Source organism: Cariama cristata, unplaced genomic scaffold, assembly GCF_000690535.1.
Source record: "Cariama cristata isolate BGI_N322 unplaced genomic scaffold, ASM69053v1 scaffold38385, whole genome shotgun sequence".
Lineage (NCBI taxonomy): Eukaryota > Metazoa > Chordata > Aves > Cariamiformes > Cariamidae > Cariama > Cariama cristata.
Genome location: NW_009619905.1, coordinates 14,597 through 27,049, shown reverse-complemented (window position 1 = coordinate 27,049; position 12,453 = coordinate 14,597). Strand labels below are relative to the sequence as shown.

Genomic DNA, 12,453 nt, shown 5'->3' with positions numbered 1-12,453 from the left:
TTGTTGTGGGTTCCTTGTTAAATGGGATCTGTTCCCTGATGGGCCATATGATGTGGTTCTAACAAATGTGTGCCCGCACAAATGAGGGAGCACTAGATGGGGTAGGGAATAAACACTGGTTGTTGAAGGGGAACTGGAATATTTTAAACCATCAGCAGCACCAAACACTTTGTTGTTTAACTGTGTATTCAGTAGTGCCAGAATTAAAAGCACGGCCCTACATCTGTCTTAGAGGACAACAGCTTACGTGTACCTTGAACCAGCTCCACACTTTGGCACATTTCTTTGGGAATTGTTTAGCTCCTACTGAGCTAAACGGGAACAAGCGCTTGCTCTGGCATATGCCCACATAAAGGGTTAGCCTCGAGCAATACTGTGTCTGGAGAGCCATACGAGCACTCACTGGCAATGCTATACCTTCACGCGTCCGTAGGGCGTCCTTCAGAAAATAGCTGGATACAAACAGGACTCGGACTGATCCTTCAACAGAAACATGTAGGTGAAGTGCTTGAAGCCTTAAGAATTTGGGCAAGAAAAGAAAGAAGTCAACAAATACCAGTAAAAAAAAAGGAAAATAAACTGAAACCATTCCAATGTAGTATGGGCTATTTCCATAGGACCCCCAAGGGCTTCAGAATAGAGCTGATCTTTCTAGTCCAGGGCCAGAGGATAACGCAGAGTTTGCAGCACACTGCCTGTATCTTTATTTTTCCAAGGATTAATGCGGCTTTGGATTTCAAAAGTGCTTCTGGTTGTAAATGCACCAAAACTGTGAACATCTTTCCAGAGAAAAGGTTCATGCTCCAATGAAACACTTCCCCAACAAGCAAGTGATGTGACTTAGAGAATTCTTCCGAAGTGTCCTTTTAAATGCATTTATTTCAAACATCTAGGAGATCTACAGCACTGCCTCATGTTTCTCTTGCATTTCAGAGTTACTGACTAAAACAAATTAATTGGCGAAAACACTGGCACAAGCCTGAGGGAGGGCTTTTCCTCACCTCATACAGATCTATCTATATCCTAGAAAGAAATGGAAGTACATATAATACACAAAAAATAGCAGGGAACAGGGCAGGTCATAGAGAGGAGTAACTCGTGGAAGTTTAGAAAGGTCATCACCAGCAGACACAGCAACAGCCGTCCACCTTCAACCAAAAGGCTCCTTTCCCATTTTCCTCGCCTACGCGGTCCTCTGCAACACGGACAAATAAACGAGTTACTAAAAAGACACTTCAGTTTTTTGACCTAAACACCGCTTTGCTCTGGTGCGCAGAAATTTCTTTGGTTTTCTGAGTCTGACAGCTTCTGCCCTTGCTGCTGTAGGTGGCACTGACCTAACGGCGGAGGACGTGTCCCCTTCCAGCAGCGCTGGTGAAACCCTCGGCCCTTGGAACAAAATACCCGGCTCTGTCCCACGGTGCACGGGCGTACGGTGCTGCTGCAGAGCGGGGACATTAGGTCATGTTTACATCATTCTGCCTGTTCCAGAAACAGCCAAAATTAATGATTTTGATCCCCCCCAAATTCATTCTTATCTAAGATTTTGCTTTCTGGAGGATGCTGACATTTTAACGGTTTGCTTGTAGCGATGCCTATTCTCAGGAAGGTGCTATTTTTAAATCTTAAAGGTTCCTCCAAAACACATAACCGGAGATGTTAACGACTGCAGCCCAGTTAGTTATCACAGCCCCCTCAGCTGGCTTTGCTTTCCATCGCTACAGCTGAGCAATTAGGGTGGCTTTGCAGATTACCATACCTGAAGGTAGGGAGGTGACAACTGCTCTACCTCCTCCAGGTGTCCGGGAGGGACTGGGCAGGCACCGCTGCTTCCCAGCACTGCTAGAGGCTGGGCTGGGGCTGGCTAATCCAGGCTGGTTAGTCTGGGTTTAGACCCAGCAGCTGTGCCTGCTTGGGAAGGGTCCCGGTGGCCTGAAGCCATGTGCTGAGTGTCCTGCTTCTCCCCGCTGCGTTAGAGACCGTGTGTCTCCAACCAGGCACAAGGAATCAGGGATTTGCACAAAACTTGGAGAGCGAAAAGGAGCAAGAAGCTCTTGAAAGACCTAGCTGGGAGAGAAAAGCAGTGTTTATAAGGAGCCAGCCGGCTTGTGAAACATCTGCTGGAAATATCATACATCTCAGCGGAAACATGATGTCTGGTGGTTAGAGATGGTACCTTATGGCCTGCGTGATATTGTACCCGGCATACGGTAACGAGCGGAGACCTCGTAAGGGTGATAGAGTTATTGACCGCTGGGCTGCAAGTTGGCAGTCGTCACGAAGTAGTGATTATGAACTGATTGCATTCATTTTCAGCAAACAGAAAACAAATTTTGACAGGGGATACAGGTACTTGTACTTTCAAAGAGGCAGATTTATCATCACTGAGAAAATTAGAAGAAGGAAAAGTGTAAACGGAAAACGCAAAAAAACATTAGGAGTGCCTTTAAAAAGAAATTACTAAATAGCTTTTTTTTTTTTTAAAAAAAAAAGCCTGGATTCAGCAATTGTCAAAGAGGATACTGCAAGCTGTGGACTGATGGCATGGCTTTCCAGTGCCCAGTATCTCCAGAAAACTTATTTCCTACCATGGTTAAAAACTTTGGCCGTTCTGTAGCTGCTGGTTTAGCTGCAGGAAACCCCAGCATCCCCGCAGCTCTGGGGTGCCCTTGTACCCCAGAAGGCAGCGGTTGTGATTGGCTTTTTACTCCGTTTTATTCTGAAACGCGCTGATGTTGTGTGCACTGTTCTCCTGCACCCGCTCCGGGAATGGACGGAGGAGTTGAGGTCCCAGCTGCAAATCCAGCGCTTTGCACAGGAGCCAATTTCACATTAAATTAATGGCAAAAAACTAGGAGATGTTGAGACTGTTAAGAGGCTCCTCTAAAAATATCAAAGTCCTGCGCCATCTCCGCCTCCCCCGTTCCGTTTGCCCGAGTTCCCCTTTCCCAGACTCCAGCTGTTCCCAGCCAAAGCCCGAGGAGCTCCCCTGATTATCACCTTTGCTGGGATGTGGATTGGGCATCTGACTTTCCACTTACACCGGCAATTAGAAGGCTGCCCTGAAAGGCAAAGTGTCAGACACTCTTGGTAAGAGTTTGTGAAATGCAAAGAGGGAAAAAAAAGAGAGGGAGAGGAAATAAGGTCTCACCAGCAGGGTAAAGCTGCAACTTCTCATAGGTTTTGAAAGAAAACGGGAGAGCAGCCTTGGTTTGAATGCAAGCGTGGAAGGATGAGACAGGGCAATGTAATTCAGCTAGCAGTGGCATTTAATATGGCTTGAAACTTTTGTTATCTCTTCTAAAATGTAATGATGATGGAGAGAGAAAGTGCTGCTGTCCTGCCCAAGCCTCTCTCATAAGAAAAGCTTTGGTGAGACCAATGGATTTCCCTGTGCCCAGCTCCATTAAATATCGCAGGACCTCACAGATCACCATCTCGTGAGCGGTGCCACGAAGGCCAGTCAGAGCTCACCCTCGCGATAAGCTTTAACTCAGACACGCTGCCGCTGCGAATGCTTAACAAGAGCTTAACTTTAAGCGTGGGACTAAGGGCGCTGTTGAAGCCCTTAATGTGAAGAGCACACACCTCCTTCTCCTTGAGCATCTTCTGGTTCCTCTGCGCTTTCAGTAGTGCAGGAGGATGCCTGACGTTTTAACGCTGGTTTTGCCTTAAAACACCTTGACATTTTTTGAAATCATTTCTGCTTATATGTGGTTCATTACATTTCCTTTTTTTTTTTTTTTCCCAGCACAGCATAAATGTTAATGCTGAACCACGCTGCTGCCAGGTACGTAAGAAGTTCTGCCATTCCTCAGAGACTGTGGTGCCGCTCAGACGGAAAGGATAACGTGACAGCTTGACAGCCTTTGTATGTGTTACAAGTTGTACCGATATAAAAGCAACGAGGTAGCACACAGAAGGTATCATAGCAAATGCAGCTCGGATTGAAGATGACAGGCCGGGAGATAATTTCCTGCAGCATGGGCTGATGTCCGTAAAAGACTCAGGTGTGGCAGCATTTCATCCACAGCCCTCTGCCTAGGAGTTTGTGCTGTAGAAATCTCTGGAGCCTTCCCCACATCAGCCCGACCCCCGAGCCTGCTGCATTTTCACTGCAAAGGCAGCTAGAGTGTGAGGAGTACTGTCCTGTCCCCCCAATACGGGGAGTTTCTACTCAGATGTGGGTTAAAAACTAGCCACAGCATCCATCATACTGAGACGATAGCACAACCGGTTGATTTTTTATTAAGAATCTTCAATTTTTCAGCCACTTTAACAGATGATGGTGATGCTGGGCACAGAGTCAGAGTAGGGAGGGTCTGGGTGTTACCACGAGTCCCCACGTGCGGCTGCTGGGAAGGGACAGGGGTACAGACAGGGGCAAAGAGGTGGGGACGCCAGATGCCAGACATGGGTGTTAGTGATGCCCGGCCTGGTGTGGAGCCACCCAGGCTGTCCATGCTTACAGCTTTTCCCCAGGCCTCCCCTCTGCGCTTATCACCGGGCTCTCGGCCCTGGACGGGACCATGCACTGGGCTCAAGGGCTGTGAACGCAGTGGGGTGGTGGGACTGAGGAGGGGGATGATGCGACATCTGTGCTGCTCCCCTAGCAATAAATCAATATCCACGCTGGCGGCAGGGCTGGCACGGCTTGATTGCTCCCAGATTTGTGCCCTCTCCCTGCACTGCAATACCCACAGTTCTCCCCACAGTAACACTGGGTCTCCTTGGCCACCCCTTCCCCATCTCCCCCAGCTGTCATACACATCCACACAGACCCACCGCGTGCTTTTATGTACCTTATGTCCGCAGGACACCAGAGCGAAGGCAGCCAGATGCAAAGCAAGAGGAGCCGAACGGTGCAGGATCCTGGCAGAGGGGAGCAGAAAAGGGCTCAGCCCCTGTCCACCCCACTGGTCCCAGCCCCACGTCCCTGCCGTGATGCTCTGCTCCCCACTTCTCCCAGCAGCCTGGCCCCCACAGCACTGGATGGGATTGCTCCCAGGCCTGGGGGATGATGTCGGGAATCCAAGTGCTGGAGGCTGGAGGGAAGCCGGGGTTAATGCTCTTCATTCTCAGGCAGGAACCAGTTCAAACGCTTTCTTCCCCAGGAGCCTGTGCAGATAAATCCTCGTTGGCTTTGTTCTTCATGGTGATAGCTGAGCTCATGGCCTTCAGGCTATGCCCTGCCCCAAGCTGGGTGGAGAGGAGCTGGAACTGAATGCCAATGCCATTAAGATAAATGCTACATAGTCATGAGAAGGAAATGGCCAGAGATCCAGCTCATTCAATTCTGATTCCAGCAACCCATGGTGCTGTAGCCCAGCGCTGGTGACTGTGAGTCTGTGCTTCTGCCTTTTTTTAATCCCTCTTAAAGCTCTTCTTTTGCCACAGGCGTTTACAGCAGTGAAAAGTGCCAGCCTACCCACCAGCCAAGGTGACAGCAGGGATGCTTGGGTGACCTCAGACCTGGGGTCCTGCAGGGCAACAGAGACCCTTGACATCTCGGTCTTCCTGATGAATGACTCAAATCCACTGCAGAGTCCAACGGCTCCCTCTTTTCACCTGGTCCATGGCCCATGGCCACCCTGTCTAGCCAGACAAACTCATTTCGGAGTCCTCCCACCAGCAGCAGGTTCAGCCAGGGCCTCGGGGACTACATCCCACAGAGATGGACAGCAGTGACCACCTCAACCCCAGAGCCACAGGTATCTCAGTGGGTTATGAACCAAGGAGAGGAGCCTGACATGAAGTGTGGAAGTCATTATCATTGGTGACACCCTGACCAACAGTTCAGTACGGTTCAAAAACGGATTAAACTACATTATCATTGTGTTTCTCCAGGGGCTGTGTTGGTCAGCTGTCCTTAAGGAAGGGTCAGGGTTAAAATGCTTCACCTGGGAAGGGATGGGGTGGGAGGCAGCTCTTTTCTTTCTGCACTACAGCTACAGCTGATTCCTGGCAGGTTCCGGCACTGCACTGCTGCAGCTCACACGGAGAGCATCACCTCTTGCCTGTCAGATATGCCTCTAGGTTTTCTCTTTAAGGAAGTTTTGGCTTAAACTCCGCAGCAGCTCAGGGAGAAGGGCTGGCGTTGTGGGCTCTGCTCCTCCTGCCGATTCAGCCCAGTCCCAGGCCCTGCCCAAGCAGATGAGCTTTACCAGAAGCAGGCAGGATCACACAGGTAACTGAGACTGTGCGCAGGTTTATGGGAGCTGGGCACTGGCGTACATTCAGAAATATGACAGGTTTTTTCCCTCCATTTTTAGACCTAAGAATAAATATAAGCAAACACATGGCTACTTTAATAATTGTATTTTATTGTTTCTTTCAGTTTGAAAGCACACAAAAATTGGAAAATATCCCTAAATTGAAACAACTGTAATACATAGCCAGAAAAACAAGGGTCTGATTCTATAAACTGTTACTCATGTGAGCGAACCTAAGTTCTAATATTCCCATTGACTTTAGGATTCTAAATTCTGCCTAAAACCGTGCAAAGCCCACCATGCAGGGGCCAAAAATATAATCCTTTAAGTTCCAGACAATATTTTATGTATTTGTGTATATGCATACGATACCTATGCACATATATATGTTCCTTTGAGCTCTAGATAATATTTTATGTACATATATGTATGTATGTAGACAATATGCATACATCCAGTATGTATGTAGACAATACATACATTCATATACTATATATATGCACGTGTGTGTGTGTGTGTGTGTGTACAATATATACATGTAAGTGCTTCTGCTCTCCAATTCACCATAAACATGACTTGGACAGACAAGGACCAAAACCAGGAGTCTAAGAACGAAAACCGGAACTCCCACATTACTTCTTCACCCAGCGACGATCGCTCCTCCTTTGCCTGTAGCTGTTTGCAACACTCCGGGGTGGGGACTGAAATAAATTGGATGCAGCTCCATCAAATTCAATGAAATCTGGCTTGCATCAAGGGGGCCCCAAGAAGCGTTAGGCTCCATAGGTACCCCTCACATAGGTATATGTGAAGATGGATGCTCCCCTAAGCCCATCTATATAGACGGTGCCTTTAAGTGCACCCTGTCTGCAGGGTAGCGGGGCATGTGGGAGACCCACATCCCAGCTGCTGCTGACCCTTGCAGGTGGGTATTTGGGGTTCCCCCCAGAACCTTTATTGCTGGCCCTGGGGCTGGGGACCGGCGTGGCTCTGGGCAAGGCTGCGGGGAATTGGGGGACTGGGTGACATCCCCAGCTGGCTGCCTATGTCTCACACCAGGGCCATGCCATCTGTGATGCAGCTGCACTTCTCGACGATCATGTTGGGAAACTCAGCCGCTTCGATCTCAGTGCGGTTGCCCCGCTTGACGAGGTACATCATGGGGAGCGGGGAGCTCTCCGCCACGGCGCAGGTGCGGTCCCCATAGCCGAAGCGCCACAGTGGGCTGGGGGGCTGCAGGCAGCCCCCTGAGCACCGGTAAGCCTGGTACCCTGCTGGCTCGATGATCCAGTGCTGCGTCCAGGCGAGCTCACGGAAGTTGACGTAGTGTTTCTGCCGGCAGCAGGTGGACTTCCCCGTCAGCGCCTCCTCCTTGCAGTCCCCGGGGCCCCTGCGTGCCAAGGGAGAAACAAGAACTGATGCCATAACTGGAAACCGGGAAGGTGGGAGAAATAATCCTCCTGTTAATAGCACAGGCGGGCCCTGAGACGTGAAACTTGGGCCATGCTTGCATTTCATTTGAATATTCAGACAACAAATATGGGAAGAGGAGAGGTGTGATTCAGCAGCAACTTTCTACAACTCCATTCACAGCGGTTTACTTGCGAGGGCGAGAGCTGCACGCCCTGGGTTGGCACACACAGTACAATAATTCAGGGGCAAAGTTACACCGGAGACAGTGCAGATTTAAGTTTCATACGTACCCATAGTCTTCCAAGTTGAGAGTGTAAAGCACCAGTTCAGGTTTGCCTAGGGCTTTGTCTTTGGGGTCCTGAGAGGTGAAACGCACAGCTTTGGCCATTTCCGAGGCATGGCTGCCTACCCTTTCTCCTTCAATCCAGACCTCCAGGAACATTGGCTCCCGCCTCTTGTTTCGCAGCCAGTAATGCACAGCCTGCGTCACATCAAAGTTCTTCCAACCTGACTCACGTATAGGAACCAGCCTGCGCGACAAGGGCTTGGCATTAGAGAAAAATCTATCAAATAAAGCCCAGGCTCGCAGTGCTGTTATTGCAGCAGAATAATTTGCTTCCCGTAGATTGTCACATGCCTTGATTACACAATAATTTTTGCTGAGCGCTCTGGATGAGCACCCACGGCAATTAACTCACACCTCAAAAAGAAGTATGCAGTTCTAATTGACACTGAAGGGCTAAATAAAACCCTTTGTGCATGCTCATATCAAGGTATTAATTCATGCTCATACCAAAATATGACAGTGCAGGATTATATGCAGCCTCAGCGTTTAGTGATGACAGCCTGGTAAACACCACTACTCCCACCTGCTCCTGTCCTAGCTGCGTCAGGGCCATAAGCTTCTGCCCACCCAGAAAATTGGTCTGACGTCGAATTCTGCCTTCAAGGGTTGTAAAACTTCCACAGAGCTCAAGGCTACAGAATCAGATGCTTTTTGCATAATTTACTTATTTAAACTAGGTAATGAAATGGCCAATGGAAAGGCTACCGGTAGCCAGTAACCCAGATGAGTTAGAGAGTGAGAGGGAAGTGAACCAGGTGGAGGGTTTTAGAGGGGAAGACCTAGCAGCACATGGCAACGTTTCACACAGAAATAAATTATTTCAATGAATCATCATATATTGCAGCCTTAACCTAATACCTGCTCTTACGAACTCATTCTGGGTTTAGAGGCTATAGAGCATGACTCTACAGATGTAAGCCCATCAGACTGACCGGAGGCACAAAAACACAACACCCAAACCCAGCCCAGAGGACCCATACCTCGTAACTGGACTCCTGCCTTCAGGAGAGGTCCCTTTCTTACCTGGAGTCTATCAGGGAGGTCCTGTTGGTACCGTCGTGCTGCCGTTGCACCCAGTACACGCTGACTCTGGCGTTGGAGACGGGCCTGTGGGACGGCTTGGCAGGCAGGTTTGCTCTGTCCAGAGGCTTTTTGAAGAGTTTCAGTTCAGCCATTGTCACTTCGCTGTTTTTAGGTATCCTGCCCTCCATGTCAAAGATCAGGTTCTGGCGCGTGGCGGTGTCGGAGTAGAGGACTTCTCCTGCCATGCCTGTGCACGTTGGGAACAAAAAAGACAGCCTGTCATTGCCATCCTGGTGAGCAAAGCCCCTACACTTTTATGCACAATTATCATCACAACACACTCCTACATTGAGCCCTTGTGGCAGAGACAGCCACTAAACACACCTTTTCTAACGCAGACTTGAATCAATGTCTTGCAAATGCCCTAATTCTTCTCCTACATCTGAATCTCTGCAATCTGGAGGAAAGAAATCTCCCATATAATTTGACCCCAAATTGAGCAAACCCGGAAAGGTGCGCAACTCTTTGTGCAGCGCTGGGCATGAAAGCAGGAAACTGCACCACTTGCAATGAAAAAGTGTTTTCATTTGCTGCCCAGGGTGCTATGTACGTCTTTTGAAAGTGAAACAAGCTCTAAATGTCCTTGTACAGACACCATTGTGCCTGTACAGCTGATTTCCTCCTTGACATTTTTCCCAGACAAAAAAAAAAAACAGAGACGGGAGAGAGTGAAACATGCTCAAAGAGATGTGATTCCTATTAAAGGACTTTCTGCAGTTTTGACCCAAAACCTGCAAGGTCTGCACCTTCTACTGACTTTTTTTTTTTTTTTTTTTTTAACATCATTTTTCCACCTGCCCAAAATGTTGCCTGGGTACCAAAGCTTTTCTCTTCTATCAAGTTCCAGCAGCAGCCTGCCCTTTGCAAGGACAGTGGGACCCCCTCTCCAGGTGCAAGGAGTTACCAGTGCATGTTAATCTTTACGATGCTGTTACATGCACCTCTTCTACGCAGCTCAGGCTTGGAGCCAGACCCAAACCTCATTCCCCCCATGGTTTTGCCTCTGCCCGTCCCGCGTGGGCAAGCGTGGGCAGCTTCTCCTGGCAGCGGCCCAGGGCTCTGTGAACTCCCGACAGTGACGGCAGAAACATTACCTGCGTTGCCAGGGATCCCCCTGAGGATGCCGGCCAGGCTCGTCTCTGGCGCTTCAGCATGGAGATGTATTTGTTCTTTACGTGGTCTGGGATAACCAGATCCACCAAGTCTCTCTTATGAAGTTTAGGGACCTCAGAGAGCCCCAGCTGCTTCAACAACACCTCCTTGAACCCTTCCCGGGTAAACGCTCGGACCGTGACAATCAGGCAGAGCACACAGAGCATCCGGGTGAACTTTGCATCCATCCTCCTTCGTTGGCGAAGCAGCCGCCTGCTCAGCAGAGATGAAGGGGGGATCCCCCCAGGGCTGCTCTCGGCAGAGATGCGGTGGCAGGCTGCCTGAGCGGGACGGAGGTTCCCTGCGCCGGGGTTTTATAGCCAGCCTCGTCCCACTGGCACAACAAATTCCACAAGTGGGGACGAAGCAGAGGACTTAAAAGGATCACTCCCCCGTCAGTAGACACATGCCAGTTTAACACCTTCATCTACTGCAAAGTTAATACAAGAAGGTTTAGGGGAGCTTCTAGATTCCTTCACAGGGAAGAAGTTTCCATCCCTTTTTAAATCTCTGTAAGCTTTTGCCCAGAAAACCCCTGAGTGATCAGTGTCTCCTGCTCAGCTTAGGTCAGGGAGGAAACCCATCTGCAGAATGCATTGCTTTATGTACCACACCATATGATTCTTAAAGGAAGGGTCAATCTTTACCACAGGAGACTTGCTACCTAAAACAGCCAATATCAATCAGGAGAGTCATGCTTTAGCTGGAAGTCCGTCTTTACGGCAAGGCATTAAAAAATCATTTAAAATCTTTTTTTGAGAGGTAGGTACAGCTCTGATCTCTGAATATTTGTATCAAGCCTGTGAATCAGGGCAGTGAATCGCAGCAATTGAATGGTTTATGGCCTTTTACACTGCTTCTGAATCACAGAAGGCAGAAGATGTACAGGCCTGACATTTTAGAAAAATGTCCCATCACTCTTTATGGATTCCTGTGCATTTCATAACACTTGTGCTTAAAAGAAGCTAGCTTTCTATAAAGGCAGATCACCTTTCAGTGAACATGAGAAACCACTCTGCTTTTCTACAACATGGATTAAGAATATTGATATTTTGAATGCTATTAACAACCACAATAGAGAGCTGTTTCTGGAGAGCGAAGCTGACCTGGAGGCTGGGGGGGGTTGTTGGATGTTTGCCTTGAAGTCAGTCTTTAAACTTGAAGCTCACATCCTTTGCCTCCCTGGCCTTTGCTGGCATAAGATGCAGAAGTCTATTTTTGAAACCAATCCCAGGAGAAGTGAATTGAAAAAAGTAAAATGTGATCGATAGCAGTGTGAAGTCTGGCACTTGGGGCAGATTCTCATCCTCTCCAGCAATAACATGCCTGAGCATACATACAAACGTCTTCAGCATCAAAAGTTCTTTGGATTTTATATGTGTCTGTAAATGATTTTAAATTGGTCCAGTTTCATCCAATGCCCAGGCTGAATGGTGTGCCCTGAGAAAATCTGGCTGGAGGACCCGATGTAAGGACAAAGGCACTCCGTTGTGGTTCATCCCTTATTAAAACAAGTGTCAGCCGAGGCAGCCTGGTTTGTACGTAGAGGAAGGCAACAAAACCATCTGAAAGAGCCTAACTAAACACTTCTGCTGCTGCTTATTTTGTCTTTATAACCTTTTATGAAACTTGTCTCCTTAAACACGATAAAGCCTCCATTAGATGTTAAAGGGGCACCTTATTTAGTTGAATTGAGTTTTAAGGCTAGAATGGAGACATAGGCTACAAACTAAGAGTTTGTGCATGGCCCAAGGCAGTACATTCTTTAATCTTTCCCTTTGTGTAGCATCTTTCTCTGAACAAATCAGTATTTTCTGTTATATTCATTCCCAAGACACAAATAGCAGTGAAAAACATCCACTTCATTTGACCGCCTCAGCTTCAACTCACGTCAAAAACTTCTGCTCTTGCAAACAGGAGGAGGGAAGGTTTTTTTTTTCTGAGATCTTTGTGACCCTCTCAGCCCCTTAGGAAGGCTCCGTACGCCCGGCTGTCCCCTCCGGACTGCCTCCCCAGCTAAACGGCACGTTACTGATTCTCATGGGATGGAACAAATGCAGTCACACGATGAACTGTTTCGGAGTCTTGGGTCGAAAGCTGCATCTAAGCAATGTTCAGGTGGCTGACAAAGTTTCCTTCAGATATGCTCTGTAAGTGTAGGCTAACCCGCTTCCAGCAGTGAATTTGTTATGTTTATGTAGTGACAGTCACCTGGATAAAACTGCAGTTCACGGATTTGTAAAGGTC

At 48.4% G+C, this 12,453-nt stretch overlaps 1 protein-coding gene across 1 annotated transcript; it reads right to left on the bottom strand.

Moving 5' to 3' along the window:
• Nucleotides 1–7,262: 7,262 nt before the first annotated feature.
• On the bottom strand, nucleotides 7,263–10,394 carry LOC104157161 (left-right determination factor 2-like). The gene is given in 5 exon segments (XM_009701424.1): nucleotides 7,263–7,602; nucleotides 7,916–8,155; nucleotides 8,995–9,241; nucleotides 10,149–10,190; nucleotides 10,193–10,394. Coding segments are annotated over 5 exon segments (1,071 nt in total).
• Between the last annotated feature and the right edge of the window lie 2,059 nt (nucleotides 10,395–12,453).